At 41.5% G+C, this 19,667-nt stretch overlaps 1 protein-coding gene across 4 annotated transcripts in view; it reads right to left on the bottom strand.

The window, feature by feature from the left end:
* Positions 1–19,667, bottom strand: part of HECW1 (HECT, C2 and WW domain containing E3 ubiquitin protein ligase 1) — a 432,582-nt gene that overhangs the window by 20,330 nt on the left and 392,585 nt on the right. For all 4 annotated transcript variants that reach the window (XM_029926571.1, XM_029926585.1, XM_029926561.1 and 1 more), the window contains 2 exons: positions 1,057–1,155; positions 391–520 (listed from right to left, as the gene is read on the bottom strand). In XM_029926571.1, the coding sequence (XP_029782431.1) occupies positions 391–520; positions 1,057–1,155 (229 nt within the window). The remainder of the gene's footprint in view (positions 1–390; positions 521–1,056; positions 1,156–19,667) is intronic.

Genomic DNA, 19,667 nt, shown 5'->3' on the forward strand with positions numbered 1-19,667 from the left:
AGCTCAGAGCCTACGTCGGATTCTGTGTCTCCCTCTTTCTGCCTCTTTCCCCACTCATGTTCTGTCTCTCCCTCCTTCAAAAATAAATAAATATTAAAAATAAAGACATATTCTCTATGATGCCATTTATGTGAGGTGTCTAGGGCAGCCAAATCCACAGTAAGAGAAAGTAGAATGGTGGTAGCCAGGGACTGGGGAGAACAAAAAATAAGGAATTATTGTTTAATGGCTATCGCTTTAGTTTTGCCAAATGAACAAGTCCTAGAGATTATACAACAGTGTGAATATACTTCACAACATTGAACTGTATATGTAAAAATAGTTAAGGCGGTAAATTTTGTGTTGTGTGAATCTTCCACAGTAAAAAACAAAGCCCCACATTGCACAAACCTGTCCAAAAACTTCTTCATTAACAGTGAAAGTGAGGTCTAGGATATCAGTGATGTTGTTGTCCTTCATCCATTGCAAACTCTGGTGGAATTCCTCATCCAAATATTCCAGATCACTCAAATCACAGGGCCTGGATGCATCCCAAGGGTAAAAGGTAAACAGATTGTTAAACAAATGGCTGGCTGCCCAGACCTGGCCAAGACAATATAGACTGAGTCTAACCATTTGACACTTTTGAATATGTTGATGAATTGTTCTATTCATTCAATGATTTTTTTTGAGATGACAGTAATAAACATGAGAGTTATTGACTCATGTACTCAGATGGCAATTGGAGAAAAAAATTTTTTTAAACACTTAAAAATTACTAAGTTTTAGATAGCAATTCTACTTAGTAGTGTAATGCAGTTTGTAATGTTACTGTAATTATTTATATAAACATATTCATATCCTTTATATGATGTTATAATTGTCTACTCCAAATGCCTTTTTATCTTAAAGGCATTTTATTCACATAAAAGGTTTATGTGATATTAAAGCACTCAGAAAAGTAAACAAGCAGGAATGGTTAGGGCAAAACAGGGACAAAGGGTCATAGGTGCCAGGGAGGCCAGTGACTGTTGTCCCACAGGCAAGGCCACGGACCATGGCCAGCAATACACTTACAGTCTCAGGAGTGCCTTATAGAAGGGCCTTGTGAAGAAGGCATCAAGAAGGTACTGATGGATCAAAGCCAGGCCTAGGATCCGACCACTAAACCTGAACCTGGAACACAGACAAGGCACAGCAATTTAAGGCCAGGATGTAAATTTATACTGTTAGAAATATCAATTTGTATTTGTGGTTGATGATTTCTTGACAATACTCCTTGTAAGTTATTTAAGGAATTTGCCAATTGATGACACATGGAGGTACCCATTCTCCTTCTTACTCTTTACCATAAGCAATGCCTATGTGTTTGGCATGTGCTAAAAGAACCCTCCTTTCCCCAAGTATCAGAATAGAGTCATTATGCTGAAATTCCCTCAGAACTGGACCCAAGAACATAGAACAGTTTTTGGACAGTCCATCCTTATCTGTTCAAACATTTCAGAGATACCACCTAAAGGTCAAATGTGCACCTGATACCTGCCAGGAGGTGGAGGATTTGAGATGAATCACATATGGCAGTTGTGCTTAGAGTCAGTAGGAAGAGTTACATGGACTCACATTGTGATAAGCAGTAAGCTGAACCGACATTGCTATTTCACACTGCCAGCCACGTACAAAGAACAGGTCTCTGCTGGAAGAATTGGTCCAATAGATCTGTCTACCTCCAGATATAAAGGCCTTTATCGATTTAAATCCTTGTTGGGGCTAATCCTGAGATTTTTTTCTAATATCCTAGAATTTTTGCTAATAACTTGCTTGGCTGAGGCTCCTTAGAACTTGGGTCTCATTGTTGCCCTGCTCTTCAACCAGATTGTCTGCTTGGTCCAGCACACTGGTTTCCTCACTGTGTGGGTCATGCCCATCTCTGGCTTCTATGTCCATATAATAGGGGTCTCCCTGGTCTCTTTCCAGCTAAATAGATTTTCACCTAAGTGTGGACTTAATTGTGACTTTTCAGACCCTCCTAATTGGAATTTCCAATTAACCCATCTCTGCTACCTTTCATGAAGTTCTGTTCAGACTGTTCCTACTCTTTAACTACTATAAAAATTGTTTAAATGAACAGATCATCTGATCCCATAGAATAAGCATAATTATAAATAACACTTCAAATTGGCATATTTCAAGTGTTCAATTGTATTTTCAGGAAATAACATATAAATATTGACATAGAAATATTATTGACTCTGAAGAGACTAGAGGCAAAGGGAATCTTAGTGAAGGTGTTATGGGGTGCACCAAGGATGGAGAAGTTCATAGGATAATTAGATGTCTTAGACTCCTTGAGGCCAGGGTGCCCCACCAGTGCTTTATCCCTCAGTGCTCTCTCCTGCCCTGCCCAATAACTGACCAGTCCCAAACATGGTTACCACAATCCTGTATATACAAGCACAGTTTACTTCTTCCCCCAAACAGGCTTACCCATTCTAACTGCACTCTAAGTGATGATACTAGCCTGATGGTGGGGTTGGTGAGCATCCAGATGGAGATGACCAAGGCCACCCAAAGCAGAAAGAGAGCAAAGGTCAACACAGGTGCCTGGCTAAGTACCCTCCTCACTTGGAGGTGGCCCCAAAGGGCCTAGTAAAAACAATCTCAGCAGGCAGTAAGTATACATGAATATGGAGTAGATAAAAATATTATGCAAAAATCCAATTTTCAGCTTGATGTTGAAAAAATGGGATATTTCAAGGAATTGTAAGTTTTCTAGCAAAATATAAATTATTCAAACCTATTCAAGAAGGAGTAAAAAAATTCAAATAGACCAATAACTGTAGTGTGAAATAGAAAATTATAAAGAAAAAGGACTATATATAAAATTGATGCTGGTACTGGATATAGATGCATATTTTCAAGACATATTCTTTTAAATTCTCCATGGATAGAAAACCCCCATGCTATATAAATAGTTCCAGAAATCAAAAAAAGAAAACTTCTCAATTCATCATTATGAGCTATCATCACCACAAAATGGAATCTGGAAAAGAGCAAAAGAAAGAAAACTAAAGACATCTCACTCATATGTTAAAAAATCATAAATAAAACACCAGAACCTACCAATCCATTCCCAGAATAAGGGAAAGTGATTAAAGATATTTGATTTTAGGAAACTGAAGACAGTTTAATAATAGGTGTTCTATTATTAGAATAAGTTATGATGTCAAAGATAGAAGTCATATGTCATTTTTGTTATTGTTAGAAGCTGAAAAGTTACTTGGCAGTATCTACCATCAATTTCTGAGGAAAGAAATCTTTGAAGTAGGCAGGATTAGAAGAATCCTTCCCTATGATAATGAGAAACATCTTTCTCAGCACCCTATTTAACAGTAAAAACACAGAAGGATGCTGGTTACCACCACCCTTTACAATATACCATCAGTTCTGGCCACTCAAATACTCATGGGTGAAAAAGCGGAAAGAGATTGGAAATTACTTTTATAGAATGACTATTGGGCCAACACATATTATTTCTGTTATCTCACTGACCCTTGCAACAACTGTATTTTCACAGTCACAGCTATCTTTGTTTCACAAATTAAGAAAATGAAGGTCAATAATTAGCCCTGAACAAGCGATATGGTGAGGATGCCGAAGCCTGACACCTGATATCAGATCAGGCCTTTCCCTTTGTGTCCATTTGGAGAAGCTGAACAGTAGAGAAGTTAATTCTCTGATCTAGGGGCTGGGCTGCCTGCTGTGTGACCTCATGCAAGGACTTAACTATGTGATCTCTGGCTCCTCTTCTGGAAAATGGCACTCTTTTATGTTGGCTTCCAACACCAACTTGTGCTAGTTAGAAATATTTCAGTTTAAGTAAATTTCAACTACCTTAAGCCAAAGGGGGAACTCTTTATAAGTCCCTGGTGGTGTCTCACAGAATCCAGGGTCAGGAATGAAGTGGATAGCAGGAAGATGAGGGACTAAGTGACTTCTCCCTTCTGCATCCACCTTTTCCCCTTGGCTCCTCTCTTGTGTATATCTGCTCTCTTCTCTCTTGCCCTCAACATTTCCCATGGTTTTCATCCTGGAGTTCAAGACCAACTTGATTCTCTTTGACTTAGGTACAAATTTCCAGTATGATTTCTTGCTTGTTGCAACTCAGGTTGGACACTCACTCTGGATCAATTGTAAGTGATCAGGAAAGCCAGGACTGGGGAGGATACCCCAGGGTTTGGTGTCTTGCTCAGCACTGTGCATCAAAGATCACCACTGTCTACCTCTCAACAAGGGGCTGTGACCAGATGGAGTGTGGCAGATGGCATGGTTTCTAGTACAGGGGACTTGCAATGCAGACCACCAAAAGAGGGTTGTTTATTTGCTTTGAAAGGAGTAGACTGTAAGATGGAATTTCTAAACACCAAATTATACTTGTGTCACAGTATAGGCTGATGTGAACCACTAGTAAGCCCTAGATATTTTTTTGTAGCTGTTGCAAGCAATATATGATAATGTGGTTTGGCTTTACATAAACACGGATAGGATGGCTCATAGGCCAAAATATATATAGTAAAATATATTTCAGAGTGATGACCTATGATCTGGGATGTGTTTGTGTGAAGCACAATACAACTGTAGAGCTCAAACTCAAAACAATGGCTTAAAAAGCATAGATTGGAATGAAAAGCCGCCTTTACCAGTTGATGAATTGCCATGGTGCATAATTTCATTTACAAGGAAACATCTTCTAGTGATTGTGCACTTCTTTTATTTATCTCACTCAGCTTGAGCAATTATTTGTTGGGAAAGTGATTGTATGTGTTGTTACAAATGTGTGAGAATTATGAAATGGAAACAAATTATGTCTCTTTACCTCTAAATTAATAATTGAAGATAAATATGCACATAATTTATTTTGTTTTTTATTTTAAAGTGTATTTATTTATTTAGAAAGAGAGACAGAAAGTGAGTCAGGGAGAGCCAGAAGGAAGAAGACATAGGATCTGAACCAGGCTCCAGGCTCTGAGCTGTCAGCAACAGAGCCCGATTCGCGGCTTGAACTCACGAGATGTGAGATCATGACCTGAGCTGAAGTCAGATGCTTACCTGACTGGTGCCCCTACTATGCACATAATTTAAGCCAAAAAAAAGTTTATGTTTTGATCTAAGTTACTTGGCATGAATAGGTTTTTTTAATGTTTATTTTTGAGAGAGAGAGAGAGAGAGAGAGAGAGAGAGCGAGTGAGAGCGAGCACAAGTGGGGCAGGGATAGAGAAAGAGGGAGACATAGAATCTGAAGAAGATGGCACATAGCCCGACTTGGGGCTTGAACTCACAAGCATCTGAGCTGAAGTCAGATGCTTAACCTACTGAGCCATCCAGGTACCCTGGCACAAATAGTTTTAAGGACAGATAAAAGTAAGGCACTACAGGGGGCAACTGGGTGGCTCAGTAGGTTAAGTACCTGGTTTCAGCTCAGGTCATGATCCTGCAGTTTGTGGGTTTGAGCCCCACATCCAGTTCTGTGCTGATGATGCAGAGCCTAGAGCCTGCTTCAGATTCTGTGTCTATCTCTCTCTCTGCCCCTCCTCCTCTCACAATTCTCTCTCAAAACTAAACATTAAAAAAACTTCAAAAAAAAAAAAAGTAAGTTGCTACAGAAGTATGAGATTATGCCTTCCCTGCCTGTGAGTAACCATGTGTCACTTTAATATCCAAGCCCCAGAGCCCCAGTTGTAGGGCCCCCATGAGTGAACTCACAGGGCCTCCATCCTCCCTTCCTCCCCAGGGACCCCATAAGGAGTCCCATTTGATACTGCAGACCAGGGTGGCTCATGGGGTGTGGGCTGGTCCTCCTTCTTTACTGGGCCGCTATTCTTGAAATGGTACTGATCTCAGCACATCCCGGAGATAGTTAATGTGCTGCATGTTCTGGTGCCACTGCCATCAACCCCCAGGCTGCTGCCCAAGATCTACTCTTTGGAGTGGCTTATGCTCCTTTTTATTTCGCTGGTAGGGAAACAGCTCCTTGATACTCATTTGCTCAGTTAGAGGGACTTCACAGCAGCGTTGCTGGGGACCTGAGAGTTCACTGGGACTCCTTTTGAAGTTCACTCATTGTCTGGTAATCTCTAGTCTGGCAAAGTCATGGTGGGCCCAAGGAGTAGCTACCACGACTCATTCACATCTCCACCTCAAGCTTGCTGGCCACCCCAGCTTGCTGTGCCATCCTTCTGCTTCTCTTGAGTTGTACTATTTCTGAGGACCCCAGATTCCCTGCTCATACTTGCTTTCTGTTGGCTTCCTTTTGCGAGCATATCAGACATGCCCACATGTATTCAATTCAATTGAAGGGCATCATTCAACTTCTCTTCACAGGAGGGGCCTCAGGCCCCAGAAAAATCAGCGATACAAGTGCAGACAGCATGGAGATATCTGGGGACATGAGGAGACAAGGCATGTCCCTCAACTGCATGTACTAGACATGTCTAAATCCACATACCAGCTACACCATGGCAGGTCCCACTGGGTCCCTTCCCCTTGTACTAGATGTTGGGTCTCAACATTTTCTCCATTCCAGCCACTCGGAGGATATAGCCCTCTGATCAGAAGTGGGGCCTCCCTCCATCAGTAATCCTCAAATTGGGGGAAGGGAGAATTTCCTTCTAGCTCCACCTGGCAGGTAATATGAAAACTCCCCAGGATATTCAGATATGCCATCATCTTAAGATGTATTCCTGACTTTTTAAAAACACATAAGTTATTTATGTTTCTTATTTGTTTACTGATCAGAGATGAATCCAAAGAGACCCATTTGGACCCAAGACACCACAAAAATTTGATCAATGTAGCAAAATACCATGAACTCTATATTTAATAAAAAAAAAAAATCACTTCTCCTGAAGTCAACAATGGGTTTCACTGGTAGGAAGGCATGATCTGTTTTCCTGCAAAAGAAGACTATGGACAGCTTATAAGCAGACTTATTGACATAATCCCGCCAACCCTGTGATTTGTAGAAACAATGCGTGGACTCCAAGTTCTTTTCCATGCATTGATTTTCCATGTATCACAAGTTTTTGATCTTTGGTGTCATTGGCACTTACCCTCCTGCCAAGCCAAACCAAACCAAACCAAACCAAACCAAACCAGACCAAACTAAACAGAATTGGGTATTTTCTAGTGTAAAGAAAAATATGAACAACATAGAAAATACCAAATAAGAGTACATCAACTCCATTGCATGGGGGGACGTCTTTGACCCTGATGGGTCTTTCCCCTGCATATCACTGGGGAAGCACAGACACACTTTTGTTTATGGGGTTGCCTTGCCACTCCTGCTCCTCTGCAGCCTCCTCTTTGTACACCACAGGACAGCTCAGAGGCCCTCACATATCTGCAAATACAGATTTTTGTCATGAGATTGAAATAAACTCACAAAGTATTTCATTTCATAAATGTTTTTCACTTGGTTTGGCCTTTCCTGTTCTGATGGAAACCTAAATGGTTTTCATCTTTATCCACAGGTATTGGGGAGGCAGCATGCAGCCAGTTAACTCTGGGACCATCAGAGGACTTTTGAAATGGGCAGATGTCAGTTTTCAAGCAGCCTCCTTACCACCTCACCAGAGGTCTGGAGGATGAGTGAAGCTGTCTCTGCTCTCATCAAGACATGGAGGGAGATTATGGCGGGAGATCTGAAAGGAACCAATGTTACTGGCAAGGATTTATCTCAGTTCCATCTGCGTTTTGCACATTTTAGTGAGTTCAAAAGGTAATGGAGTTTCACACATTTCTAGCCCATCTTCCCACATGGCTTAAGGCCCAACAAAGACTTGACTCTCCCTTTGAGTGTATTATTGTTTGTTGACTCTTTGGGATGCTTGCCAATAATTCAAAACAGGCAATTTTGTGGGAAAGAAAAAACTGTCAGTTCTGGTGTCAGGCTGCCTCAGTTTAACTCTTCTGACCTGTGTGACTTTGGACAAGCTCCTAAACATCCACAAGGCTCAGTTTACTCATCTGCAAAATGGTCATGATGGTACCTCTTGTATACAGAAAGAGCTAAAACACTAAAAGACTCTGTCCAGGGACTAGTGGAGGTCAGTCTACCTGGGTGTTAAATACACACAATCTGCAGATCCCTTATACCAGGCTCAGAACCCCAGGGCCATATACCCATTCTGGATTGAAGGATGAGGATTGTACTGAGCCAGTGGACTAGGCTGCTGTTTGTGCTGCTGCAGAACTGTTAAGTTTTTGCTCTGTTTACACATAGCATTCATGCGTCACAATGCATGGTTTGCTTAATGAATTAAAATTATCATTGGATTTTATCCCAGTGGAGCACAACTAAACAAGCCTACAAAAAATTTCTCAAACAGCATATATCATTTGATACCTGTTTGATTAGGTTAATTGCCCACATTTCCAGTAGGTCTCCATTCAGGAAGAAAGACAGAAAGACTGAACTGCAGAGGAGACTAGGTGACTGAGTCAATGTATGGAAAGACATGGTGAATGTTTTATACCAAGAAGCTGACATACCAGGCTTCTTCCTCCTTTACCCTTTCCATCTTCAATCTCTCCAATGGAACTTTGCATGAGAGCATGCTTCACCAAGAAGTATTATGTAATGATTTCACAGTGTATTTTTCAACTGATTCTTTAAACAAAAACATTTGTGCAATGGCAAAAAAAACTCAGGAAGTTTGGGAGAGGAATTTCTTCTTCACAGGCTGAATTTAGGGAAGGGGAAAGCAGATGGCTTGCCAAGTGAAGAAAATAAAAAACCTAATGACACCCTGGAAGGACAATTTGGATAGTGAAACAAAACACTCTTAAAAGGCTTCTAATTAATCCCTTTATATGAAAGTGATATAAAAATGGAATAAGACCCTTAGTGCAGCACCCATGCAAGATGCCAAGTCTAAAAGGTTCTGCTGTGTTTATCTGGCATTACACTTGGCCCCCTAGTAATTGTCTCAATGTGTCTCTGAGTTGGCAATCTTCTCATTTTCTTCTTGACCTGTAAGTAAGCTTTCAGTCTCCCTCTGTGTGACTCTAGTTTGTGGATCTTTTTTTTTTTTTTTTGTTAACGTTTATTTATTCTTGAGAGAGAGAGAGCAAGAGAGCGAGCAAGCCTGCGCAGGGGAAGGCAGAGAGAGAGCGAGACACAGAATCCAAAGTAGACTCCAGGAATGGATGGGAGGCAAGAATGATTCCTCCCAAATGCACCAGACCGTGTCATCCTCTCTGAGCAGATGATGCCTGATATGAATTCAGCCTCCAGGGGAATGAGCATTATAAGCTGGGGGAACAGCAATGTCCAAGGGGGGAACACATACAGTTTGTTTGAATAACAGAGAAGAGAGTAGTGTGACTGGCCCTGCAGAGAGAAAAAGGGGGAATGGTAGAACATGAGTTTGGAGAGATACCCAGGGGACGGATCATCAGAGCTTGGAGGTCCATGATAAGGACTTTGGCTTTTATCCAAAATGTGACGGGAATCCACTGGAGATTTCATGTAGGGTCTATGAATGAACTGACTGATGTGCTGAAATGATCACTTTAGATGCTGCATGGAGAGAGGTGAGTCTGGCAAGAGTGGAAGCAGAGAGACCAGTTTAGAGGTTCCTGCAGTAATTCAGATGAGTGATGATGGGTGGCTTACACTAGGTGGTTATACTGGAGGTGATGAAGTCAGATTCAGGATGTATTTTCGTGATTGAGCCAAGAGGACTTGTTGATGGATTGGACGGGAGATGTGAGAAAAAGAGAGGCACCAAAGACAGTACATGATCTTGGACCAGAGCCATTGTGTAGAACGTGGTGCAATTTACCAAGATGGGAAACACCAGAAGAGAAAGTTGCAGGAAAAACTTGAGAGTTCTCTTTCAGACATATTAAGTTTGTCATGCCCATTAAATATCTGGGTAGAGCTGTTGAGTAGGCAGCTGTACCAATGAGTCAGTACTTCTGGGAACAGGGCCTGGCTGTAGATATTAATGTAAGGGTTGGCAGGATGTAGATTGCATTTGAAGTTATGCAGCTGGATAAGACTTCCCCAAAGAAGTGTATGCAGATAGAGAGGTGGGCCAAGGGCTGAGCATTCATGGATCTGGAAGATGAGGAGGGACAATAAAATATATTGAGAAGAAATGGCAATGAGGCTAGAGAGGAACCAAGAGAAGATGTTTTGGGATAGGGGCAGAGACCAACTGTGTCAAGTGCCTCTGAGATCAGGTAACAGAAAGCCTGAGGTAATAGGTTGCCCAGCGGATTTGGCAACCTTGATGAGAGCTGTTTCTGTGGGGGTCAAAGGGAGGAAAGGCTAGCTAGAGAGAATGGGAGAAGAGGAAGTGGACAAAGGGAGCACAGATACTTTGTGTGAATGTGTCCCTAAAGGGGAGCAGTAAATCGGAGTGGTAGGTGGAGGAGGGTGTGACACAGAAGAAGCCTTGGGTTTGTTTTTCACATACGAGAGAAACTATGGTGTGTTCATGAATTTTAAGTTTCAACAAATTTACTGAGTGTCTTCTATGTGTGAAGTGTACACAAAGATGAAAAAGGTAAATGCTCATTCTGAAGTGTTTACAGGACAGTAGGAGGAGAGATAACAATGCAGCATTTCATTGCCATATGAGATGTGCTGTAGAAAAGTACACAGGGTGTGTGAAAACACAGGGGAAGGACACTTGCTGATTTGGGAGGGATTAAATCTAGGCAGGGTTCCTGGAGGAAGTGATGACAGTATGTTTTGAAGAAGGAGCAGAAATTAGATCACTTAAGGCAGGGAAGGGCTTTCCAAGAAAATAAAATCACGTGAGGAGAGAGGAAGGAAATAGAATGGAATGTGTTTAGGACAGCATGTAAGGCATGATGACTGGAGGATAAAGAGTGAGGAGAGGCAAGATTAGGCCGAAGAAAGAGGATGTAGGTGATCCTGCACGGTCTTATCTTCCATGCCAATAAGCTCAGTCTTTAAATCATAGAGAATGGGACCCATTGAAGGGTTTAAGCAAGGGAGTGATATACTTGGCTTGGGATTTAAGAAATCAGTCTGTAGTCATGTGGAGGGTAGATCTGAGGTGGGGAGATAGGAAGGTGTATATTCAGGTCATTGTGAGAAAAATTTTGGAGGTAAAAATGTCAGGACATGGAGCTTTATGTGAGTAGGAGAAGTAAAGGATGGCAGGAAGTGGCCCATGGGAGAAATTAGATGCTAACTTGGAGAGGAATCAAGATAAAGATGTCTAATAGGTATGTGGATAAAAGAGTTTGCATCTCAACAGAGAGGTCAGGCTAAAAATAGCTCTAGAATTCATATTGAAATGTGGAGAAAACTTTTAAAACAGCAAACTTTGATTCTATTGTTATATTTTTATAGAATTATATCTATCTTTCCATCTTTCTATCCAACCACCCATAAAATATCATGGGAGGACTTGAGACAAAATATTAATAGTATTTACTTCTATGTGGAGATATTTCCTTATGTGAATTAAATTTCTTACAATGAATGTATATTACTGATATTATAAAATTATGTGTTTATTTACATATAAAATATGTAAGTTAAAGTTTCCATTAAGGAAAAAAGTGATAATAGTTTGCTGGGTTTGTTGATTAGGTGATCTCTGGTGCTCATGGAAAGGGCCATTTTGCTGATGAACACTCACATGAGATTCAGTAGATGTGAATGAGGGAGAGGAGTAATAACCAGGGAAAGAAGGTAAAGTATAAAGATGGATGAGAGAGAAAATCACTGGAGCAAGGGTACAGAGGAGATGGGAGCAGATCCTAAGTGGAAGGGTATGTCTTGAGCAGGAGGCAGGCAATGCCGAGGAGCTGTCAGCACTGGGCATTTGTAGCTGGGGTGGGGATTGAGGTGGTCACCTCAGTGTTACTATTTTAGTAGGATCTGAAGTCATCTCCTCAAAGTGAAAGAGTCTGGTTGTTAGGGGCTTTCAGGACAGTGGGACGCAAGACTCATCAGTCCAAGGACTGGTAAGTTTTGCTGTAGAATCTGCTGAGATCAGAGAGTGTGATTTAGGATGGTATTATCTCTCAGGATTACTTCATTTTCTTTGGTGCTGGAGGTACAGGAGACAGCTCTGGCACTGAATGTGGGAGAGTGTGTTATGACATTGATCCAAGGTGGCGTTTTGCCCATCAGAGGGATTGTAAGCATGAAGGCCTGGGGTGAAGGAAGCCATGCCAGATGGGAAGGAGATGGTGAGTCTGAGGTGCAAATGAACTTGGTGAGCAGCTGTGGTAGGGGGAGGAGGTGGGAACATTGCTGTAGAATGATTGATGGTGGGATTTCAGAGCTTTCAATTTCAAATATGGCACAGTTCTGGGTGATAATGAAGCTGGGAGAGCCATTGTGTGAGCAGGTGGCCAAAGTGGAATGTAGGTCAAGGCCTCTGCGGTTAGGTAGGTTAGGTGTATTCTCTACACCCACTTTTATTCAGATAATGTTTCAAGGAATATGTAAAGAATCCCCTCCTTCCTATCCCCAAAGTTGTTTAAATATTACAAATGCGAGGCATTTTTATTTGGTTTTCATAGCTCCATGTGTGAGGGAACAGTGTTACAATTAGCTGAGAAAACTTGAAATTTTCTTTATCTGTCATGAAAGAGACTCTGCCAACACAGACAGGATATTATCTTCTGATTGCTAATTAGCAACCAAGATGAAGGTCTAGCCCTGATGCCTGCCAAGTGCCCGCTATTAATATCAGCCTTGCAGGAGGCAAATGAGTAAGAACAGGGTGCTTGTTCCTCAACATGGCAGCCAAATAAGCCTTTTTTTTTTAAAGAAAGCTCTTCTAGAAGTGTATAATGCAAATTATCTGTGTCTGTAGTGGGTCAAATGTTGGCTCCAAAAAAGATATGTCTACTACCTAAACTTTGGAATCTGGGAAAGTGAACTTATTTGGAAAAAGGGTCTTTGCAGATATGATTAAGGATCTCAGGATGAGATCACTTGGATTATATACATGGGCCCTAAATTCACTGACAAATTTCCTTATTAGAGACAGAAGACAAGACATAGAAACAGGGGAAAGGCCACAAAGAGACAGAAACAGATTTAAGTGACAGCCATAAGCCAAGAAGTGCTTAGAGTCACCAGACGGAAAGGATTCTCCTCTCAGAGCCTTCAGAGGGAGCCTGTCATTACTAACACCGTGATTTGGGGATTTTGGCCTCTGGACTAAGAATGTCCAATCTGTGGTAATTTGGTATGGCAACCCTAAAAAAGTAATATTGAACACATATACAGAATCCAAAAATCCTCTTCTTCAATTTTCTGGAATGCATATTGCATATTCTCAATAAGCATACTATTATGTAGTTTGTGAGTTGATCCACTAAAGTCATATATCTAATTTCATGGAAGAACAAAATATATCTAATTTTGAATGAGACATGGAGTCTGGTTCCATGCCCAGAATTATGCAGAAAAGTTGACCAAAAAAGGCTGCTTGCCTGGACCATTAAAATGCTCTCAAATCTGTTATATGCTCATCTAACTGAGTAACCTAGGAAAGTGAAGGTTTTAAAGGTCTTAATTATCTGAGCTACAGAGACTGTAGGGATAGCAATGTCACTGTGCACTAAGCAGAATCCGTAATGCCTTATTGACCCTTTAAATGTTGTGCCCCTCTCTTGCCTATGACTCATTAAGGAATGCACAATATTTCATTAAACCTCAGGTTAAAAAATAATCAATTTGATATTGCCTAAACAACTTTTAGGCCTGCCTGCTTTCTTTCTGACAAATCATAAGGAGGTACCTACCATTTTTGGGCACTGGCTGGTTGTTGGTCTACTTAATGAATACAACAGACAAGGCTTTCAAGCACCCAGGAAGCATACTATCTAGTGATATTAGGCTTCAGGAAATTATTAGAATTACTGAAAGGCTCAACTACAATGGCATTCTTTAATTTTCATATGACTGGCAAAATAATAGCAGCTCTGACAACATCAAGTTCTACACATGTACTGATATAACCAAGATAACAGGATCACTTGTGGCTATTTAAGTAATTGGTTCTGGGGTGCTTGGGTGGCTCAGTCAGTTAAGTGGCCAACTTCAGCTCAGGTCATGATCTGACAGTTCATAGGTTCAAGCCCTGCGTCAGGCTCTGTGCTAACAGCTGAGCCTGGAGCCTGCTTTGGATTCTGTGTCTCCCTCTGTCTCTGACCCTCCCCTGCTCATGCTCTGTGTCTCTCTCTCTGTCTCAAAAATAAACATTAAAAATTTTTAAAAAGATGAATAATTGGTTCTGAATTAACTGTATTGATAGAGGAAGAGTATGGGAAACATAAACCAAACAAAATAATAAATAAATATGATATTGAGGTTTGCAACTATGTTTTATTTGGCTTCATTGTTTTGCATTTTTTAAAACATGTATTCATTTTTGAGAGACAGAGAGAAACAGAGTATGAGCAGGGGAGGAGCAGAGAGAGAGGGAGACACAGAATCTGAAGCAGACTCCAGGCTCTGAGCTCTCAGCACAGAACCCAATTCGGGGCTTGAACTCACTGCCTGTGAGATCATGACTGGAGCTGAAGTCGGACTCTTAACCAACTGAGCCACCCAGGTGCCCCTTGGCTTCATGGTTTTGAAGATTTATCTACTGACTGTACTTTTCTTTTGATAATAGAATGAATTGATATTGATATTCTTTGAGATTATAATATAAAGACAAAGTCCCTAGAAGCCTGGATAGTAGGGAAAGCCAATCTTAGAGTCTACATTTGTTATTCATTATCCAAAAACTGGAAGTCCTTCTTGCCATTTTTGCCCTTAAAGATCCCAAGGTCCCCAGGCATCTGTCTCCAGATCATATCAGATATTTTCTTAAAAGCCTAGAGTGATTTCCATGCATCTTTCACAGTGATATTCCTGACCATTAGATTTGTACGTCTGCACCAATAATGTTCCTCTTCAGCTCACTTGGATCCCTTTATCCTGTTCTCAACTTGATTAAGGTTAAACATCTGTCCCTGGCTCACCTCTGCAAATGCCATTTTCAACACTTTTTCTCAAACAGCTTTACTATTTTCAATTTAGGAAACCCATTCTAGGTAGTTCACATTGATCCCAACCCTCTGTTCACTTCAGTTTCTGTTGCCGCCAAACTCCACCCTTCCCACTACCATGAATACATTTCATCTCCTGAGATTGAGGCTAAACAGAAAATAAACCTTTATATTTTCACATAATTTATGTCTTTCAGCTTCTTTAAACAGACAAGGTTCTATCGACTCTATTAATTCCATTCAGTATTTAAATCAGAAAACAAACAAATTTCTTGGGAAGTGCATCTTTCAGTGACTTAAACAATAGCTCCAACTTTGTTAATTTTTATAGTTAGGAAGAGTCAAGCCTATGGATTCTCAGCCATGATGTTGGCCACATATTCTAATTAATCCTTGGGCTTGACATTGTTACTAGAGTGCTATCCTTTTTCTTTGTGCTCAAAGCAAATATTTAAGGTGGGCAGCATCAATTCCTATTTACTTAATCAAGCCATAATAAATGTATTCATAAAAAAGAGTTTGAGTCATATAATCAAAGCATAATTTTTAACCCCCACTTTATTGCAGTAAGGCAATGTAAATAGTCTGGTCAAATGAATTAACTCTGATTCTTTCTAAACCATTCTTCAGTTTAAATCTCAACACACCAGGGAAATCAAGAGGACAGTAAATATTATCTCTCATCCCTGTGCATCAAGAAGTTTCTTCCACCCTTCCACCAATGATTGATTATACAAAATCTGCTATAACTTCTTTTCCAATAATGTAAGCATACAGGAGAGCGGTGGCAAAATAACAGCCTGAAAATCCAGATCTTCTCTATGGTGGGAACTTTTTTTTTCTTTTAAGTCTTTTCAATTTTAGGTCCACAATGGGCATGTCACAACTTTTACACTCCTCCCTTCCCCTCTACAAATAAGGGATAATAATGTTAACATTTGCTTACCTACCACACAGGAGAATTAAAAACAAGAGTAATTTAATGTTAATAGGTTCTTTGAAGATGAAAAGCCCTTTGTAATTGCTAGATATATTCTACTTTATAAACCTATCTCAAAGATATTCCTCTTTCCTTATGCCTATAACAATTATTAATTAAAAATAATTATCCTTTCTCGACCTCATTATTTAAATACATACAATATTTATGATGTTCCCACACAAGGTATATTTCTATGCTTTTCCAAATATTATTGCCTTCATTTTTGGATTATTATGTTTTCTACCTTCTCACACATTGGTAAATTGAGTGAAAATCTGCTGTTTCTGCCTGCGGTGATTTCATTCCTTTGTGTGAAAATGGCATGAACTTCTAGCTTTCTTCTTCCCACATCTCTGAGGGCTCTGAAGGTGCCAGCATCTACAGCAGTGTTTATTCAAGGGTGGCGACCTTTCCCTGGGGTGCTTCTTAAAATACGGGTGCTGGAGATGAGATTCTGTGGATGGGTTCTGGAAATCTGCATTTAAAACAAAATCTGCAGTTGGCAGCTAAAGAGAACCACGGTCTCCAAATCCCTCATCCTTTTTTTTTTAATGGGAAAAAAAAAGATTTGAAAGTCAGAAGTGAAGTTTTGCCTGAGGCATCAGCCATTGAGCTTGTGGCACAGACATCAGAAAAGGGACGGGGTATAAAACCCTGTCTCTTCTCAAAGCAGAGGGTACAAAGTGACCTGGTTGGCCTCCCTCTGCTCACTTACCTGCAGCCACAAACATCTGTCTGTGTCACCTTCCACCCCGATAAATAGGGGAGGTTCTTCTTTTTGTCAAAGCTAATTCCCTTCACAGGCCACCAGCCTCACGTGTACATCTGCAGCTTACACTAGTCAGTTCTTTCTCTCTGTCCAGGAAGTGGATGCTGTCCCTGGGTTCAAAGTTTCTCTCTTCACTAGTGACAGGCCTTCCTTCCTCCCGCCCCTTCAGGGCTCTTGTCCCATCAATTTTCTGATCTCTCTTAGAAGTCAAGTCTTTGCCTCTTTTCTTACATCATCTCCTTACAAGCTTCTAGCTGATGCACACAGCTAGGCTCCAGAAAGAACCAGTTTTAGGGCCATTGATTGCTAATATAAATTTTTTTATTAAAGTATAATTGACATACAATACCCTACTAGCTTCAGGTGTACATCATTAAAAATTTACACATTACAAAATGCTCACCAGGGAAGTCTAGTTATCATCTGTCCACCATACCAAGTTATGACAATGTTACTGACTAGTCTCTATGCTGTATATTACATCCCCATAACTTATGGAAGCAGGACTTTCTTTGAAAAGTGAATACACCGTGCAAACAACAGGGGCAAGCGCCAACAATAACAACATCACTGCTCTGGAACTGTTCTGGAATAGTGTTAGGAAAGTGACATTTTGATCTTTTGCAGCTCCCAGTCTTCTCACTGGGGTGACATTTCCTTGCTCTTTGCTCTGGGCCATGCCCACCGTTGTTTCATTCCCTCTGTTTGATGCACATTCCTGCCAGCTGAGTTCAGGGTTTGGCCCCAAGCTAGTTTCCCATCTCCACAGCTAATAGTGGGTTGCACTTGGCTCTGGCATCTCCACCAGTGGTTTTGTCTGTAATTGTTCCCTCCTCATCTAGAGGAAGACTGAGGCATGGTATCTGGCCCTCCTGTGCAGCTGCAGGTCTGCTAGGAGGGAGACGGTGGTCCCCCGGGGTAGGTGATAGCACTCAGCCTGAAAGAAGTAGGTGCCTGCAGCCCTTCCAAGGGACTCCACCGGGATCCTGATCTGTGAGAGGCATGGCCTCTGTCTAAGCTTTGCCCCTGGGTCCAGTTGGCAATGGTTGTGGAAGCAAATGATTATAGTAAGTGAGAAGCTTCCTTCTGGATGGATGAGAAGGAAGCAGAGCACGGAGTCAGGGGCCTGACTGCATTGAGCCTCTTCTCTGGTTCCCTCAGCTCAGAGGCTGAGTTATGCCGCTCAGGTAACCAGAGATGTCTAATATGTGACTTGTCCCGATGTTGACTTTGCTTTTATGATATGAAAATAGGCCTGAAGAAATATTCTTTATCCTGCAAAAATGTTGCTGCCCTGGTTCAGTCACAAGACTCTTCTCTTTTCCCAATCCCTTTCCATATGGGAAAGTTAAAACAGACCTATGTCTCCCAGGAGACATTTGGTGACGTCTGGATACATTTCTGATTGTCACAACTGGGGGTGATGGTGGGGTGCAACCATACCTAGTGAGCAGAGGTGAGGGACACTGTTAAATATTCTCCAACACACAGGAGAGTCCCTACAATAAAGAATTATCTGGCCCAAATGTCAATAGTGCTGAGGCTGAGAAACTGCAGATCAAAGGAAGCACTCTAGGTTTCTCTAGCACCTTCTGATGTCCCTGTAAAATGTGAAGGAAAGAATGATAGCATCTACATTTAAGTGAGTCTGGGGTGCCCGTCACTTGTTCAGTACCTTTACAACTCCCATGCAGAATAGGTATGGTTTTCTCAAGGATGCTGAGATTCAGATAAGGTAAGAAACCTGCCCAGGGTCACACAGCAACGAAGACATGGATTAGGAATTTATACCTGCGTTTGGCTGACTCTGATGTCATCACCCTTGCTGGATGGCACTCTGCCTCAGGAATTGGAGAGCTGTCTCCATGCCAGAAACCATACTGGGTGCAAACGGTAAACAAAGATAACAGGGGTTTGCCTTATCCAGTTTCAAAACTATCACAAATCTTTACAATGCAAGGAGCTAGGGAGAGACGGATGAGAAATGCAGGCAGAGGCACCCAGAGCAGTATTTTTCAAACTATTTGGCACGGACACATAGAGATAGGGAAGGAGAAGAAGAATCTGAATGTGCAGGTAAGCAGCCACCCAGCTCTTGATGGAGACCAGTTTTTTCATTGTTCTGGATACTGGGATTGAACACGAATTCCATTGGAAAGCAAAGTTTCAGCTAAAAGTATTTGAACACCTTGTTTCTAAAAGAGCTCAAGAGAAGATGAAGTTGTTTTTCAGAAGAAAGTTCAGGAAAGCAATCAGGAAGGAACCACAAAATATTTTAGTTGGACTTGAAGGGTGGGTGAAACGTGGACCCATGGGACTGAGAGAAGCGGGACAAAGGACCATGAGGGAGTGGAGGGGAGTGGAGTGCAGCCGCCAGGGAGACGCAGAGGGAGGACAAAGCAGGAGCTGGCGAGGGGAGGCAGATGATGTCTTAAGATCTCAGACCGGGGATCTCAGACCTCCGCTGTCCTGAGGATCTGAGGAAGTTGGACATCATTCTGTAGAGAGTGGGAATTAGTAAAGATTTTTATGCTGAGTGACAGGGAGCGGTGGCAGAATGGGGTGGAGAAAGGAGGAGACCGGGCTGAGAGAGCAAGGTAGCACATGTACACGTGGCACTTATAACATGCCCCTGGAAGGCCCCCTGCTGGGTCATCCCTGTGCCCAGCACCAAGTCCCCGGAGTGCATGGAGGAATTCATGCCTGAGATGTGCTTCCCTCCAATAACCAGCTAGGTCCCTTGTACCAAATGGCATTGTAGCTAGTAGGAATTTACTTTTAAAAAATACACACATGTAACTTTTAGATAATTTCACTAATATGATCACAGGCCCCTTTTCATTCTTGGTGGCTTTGTCTTCTCCTGGCTTGATTGGC

This window comes from Suricata suricatta, chromosome 2, assembly GCF_006229205.1.
Source record: "Suricata suricatta isolate VVHF042 chromosome 2, meerkat_22Aug2017_6uvM2_HiC, whole genome shotgun sequence".
Lineage (NCBI taxonomy): Eukaryota > Metazoa > Chordata > Mammalia > Carnivora > Herpestidae > Suricata > Suricata suricatta.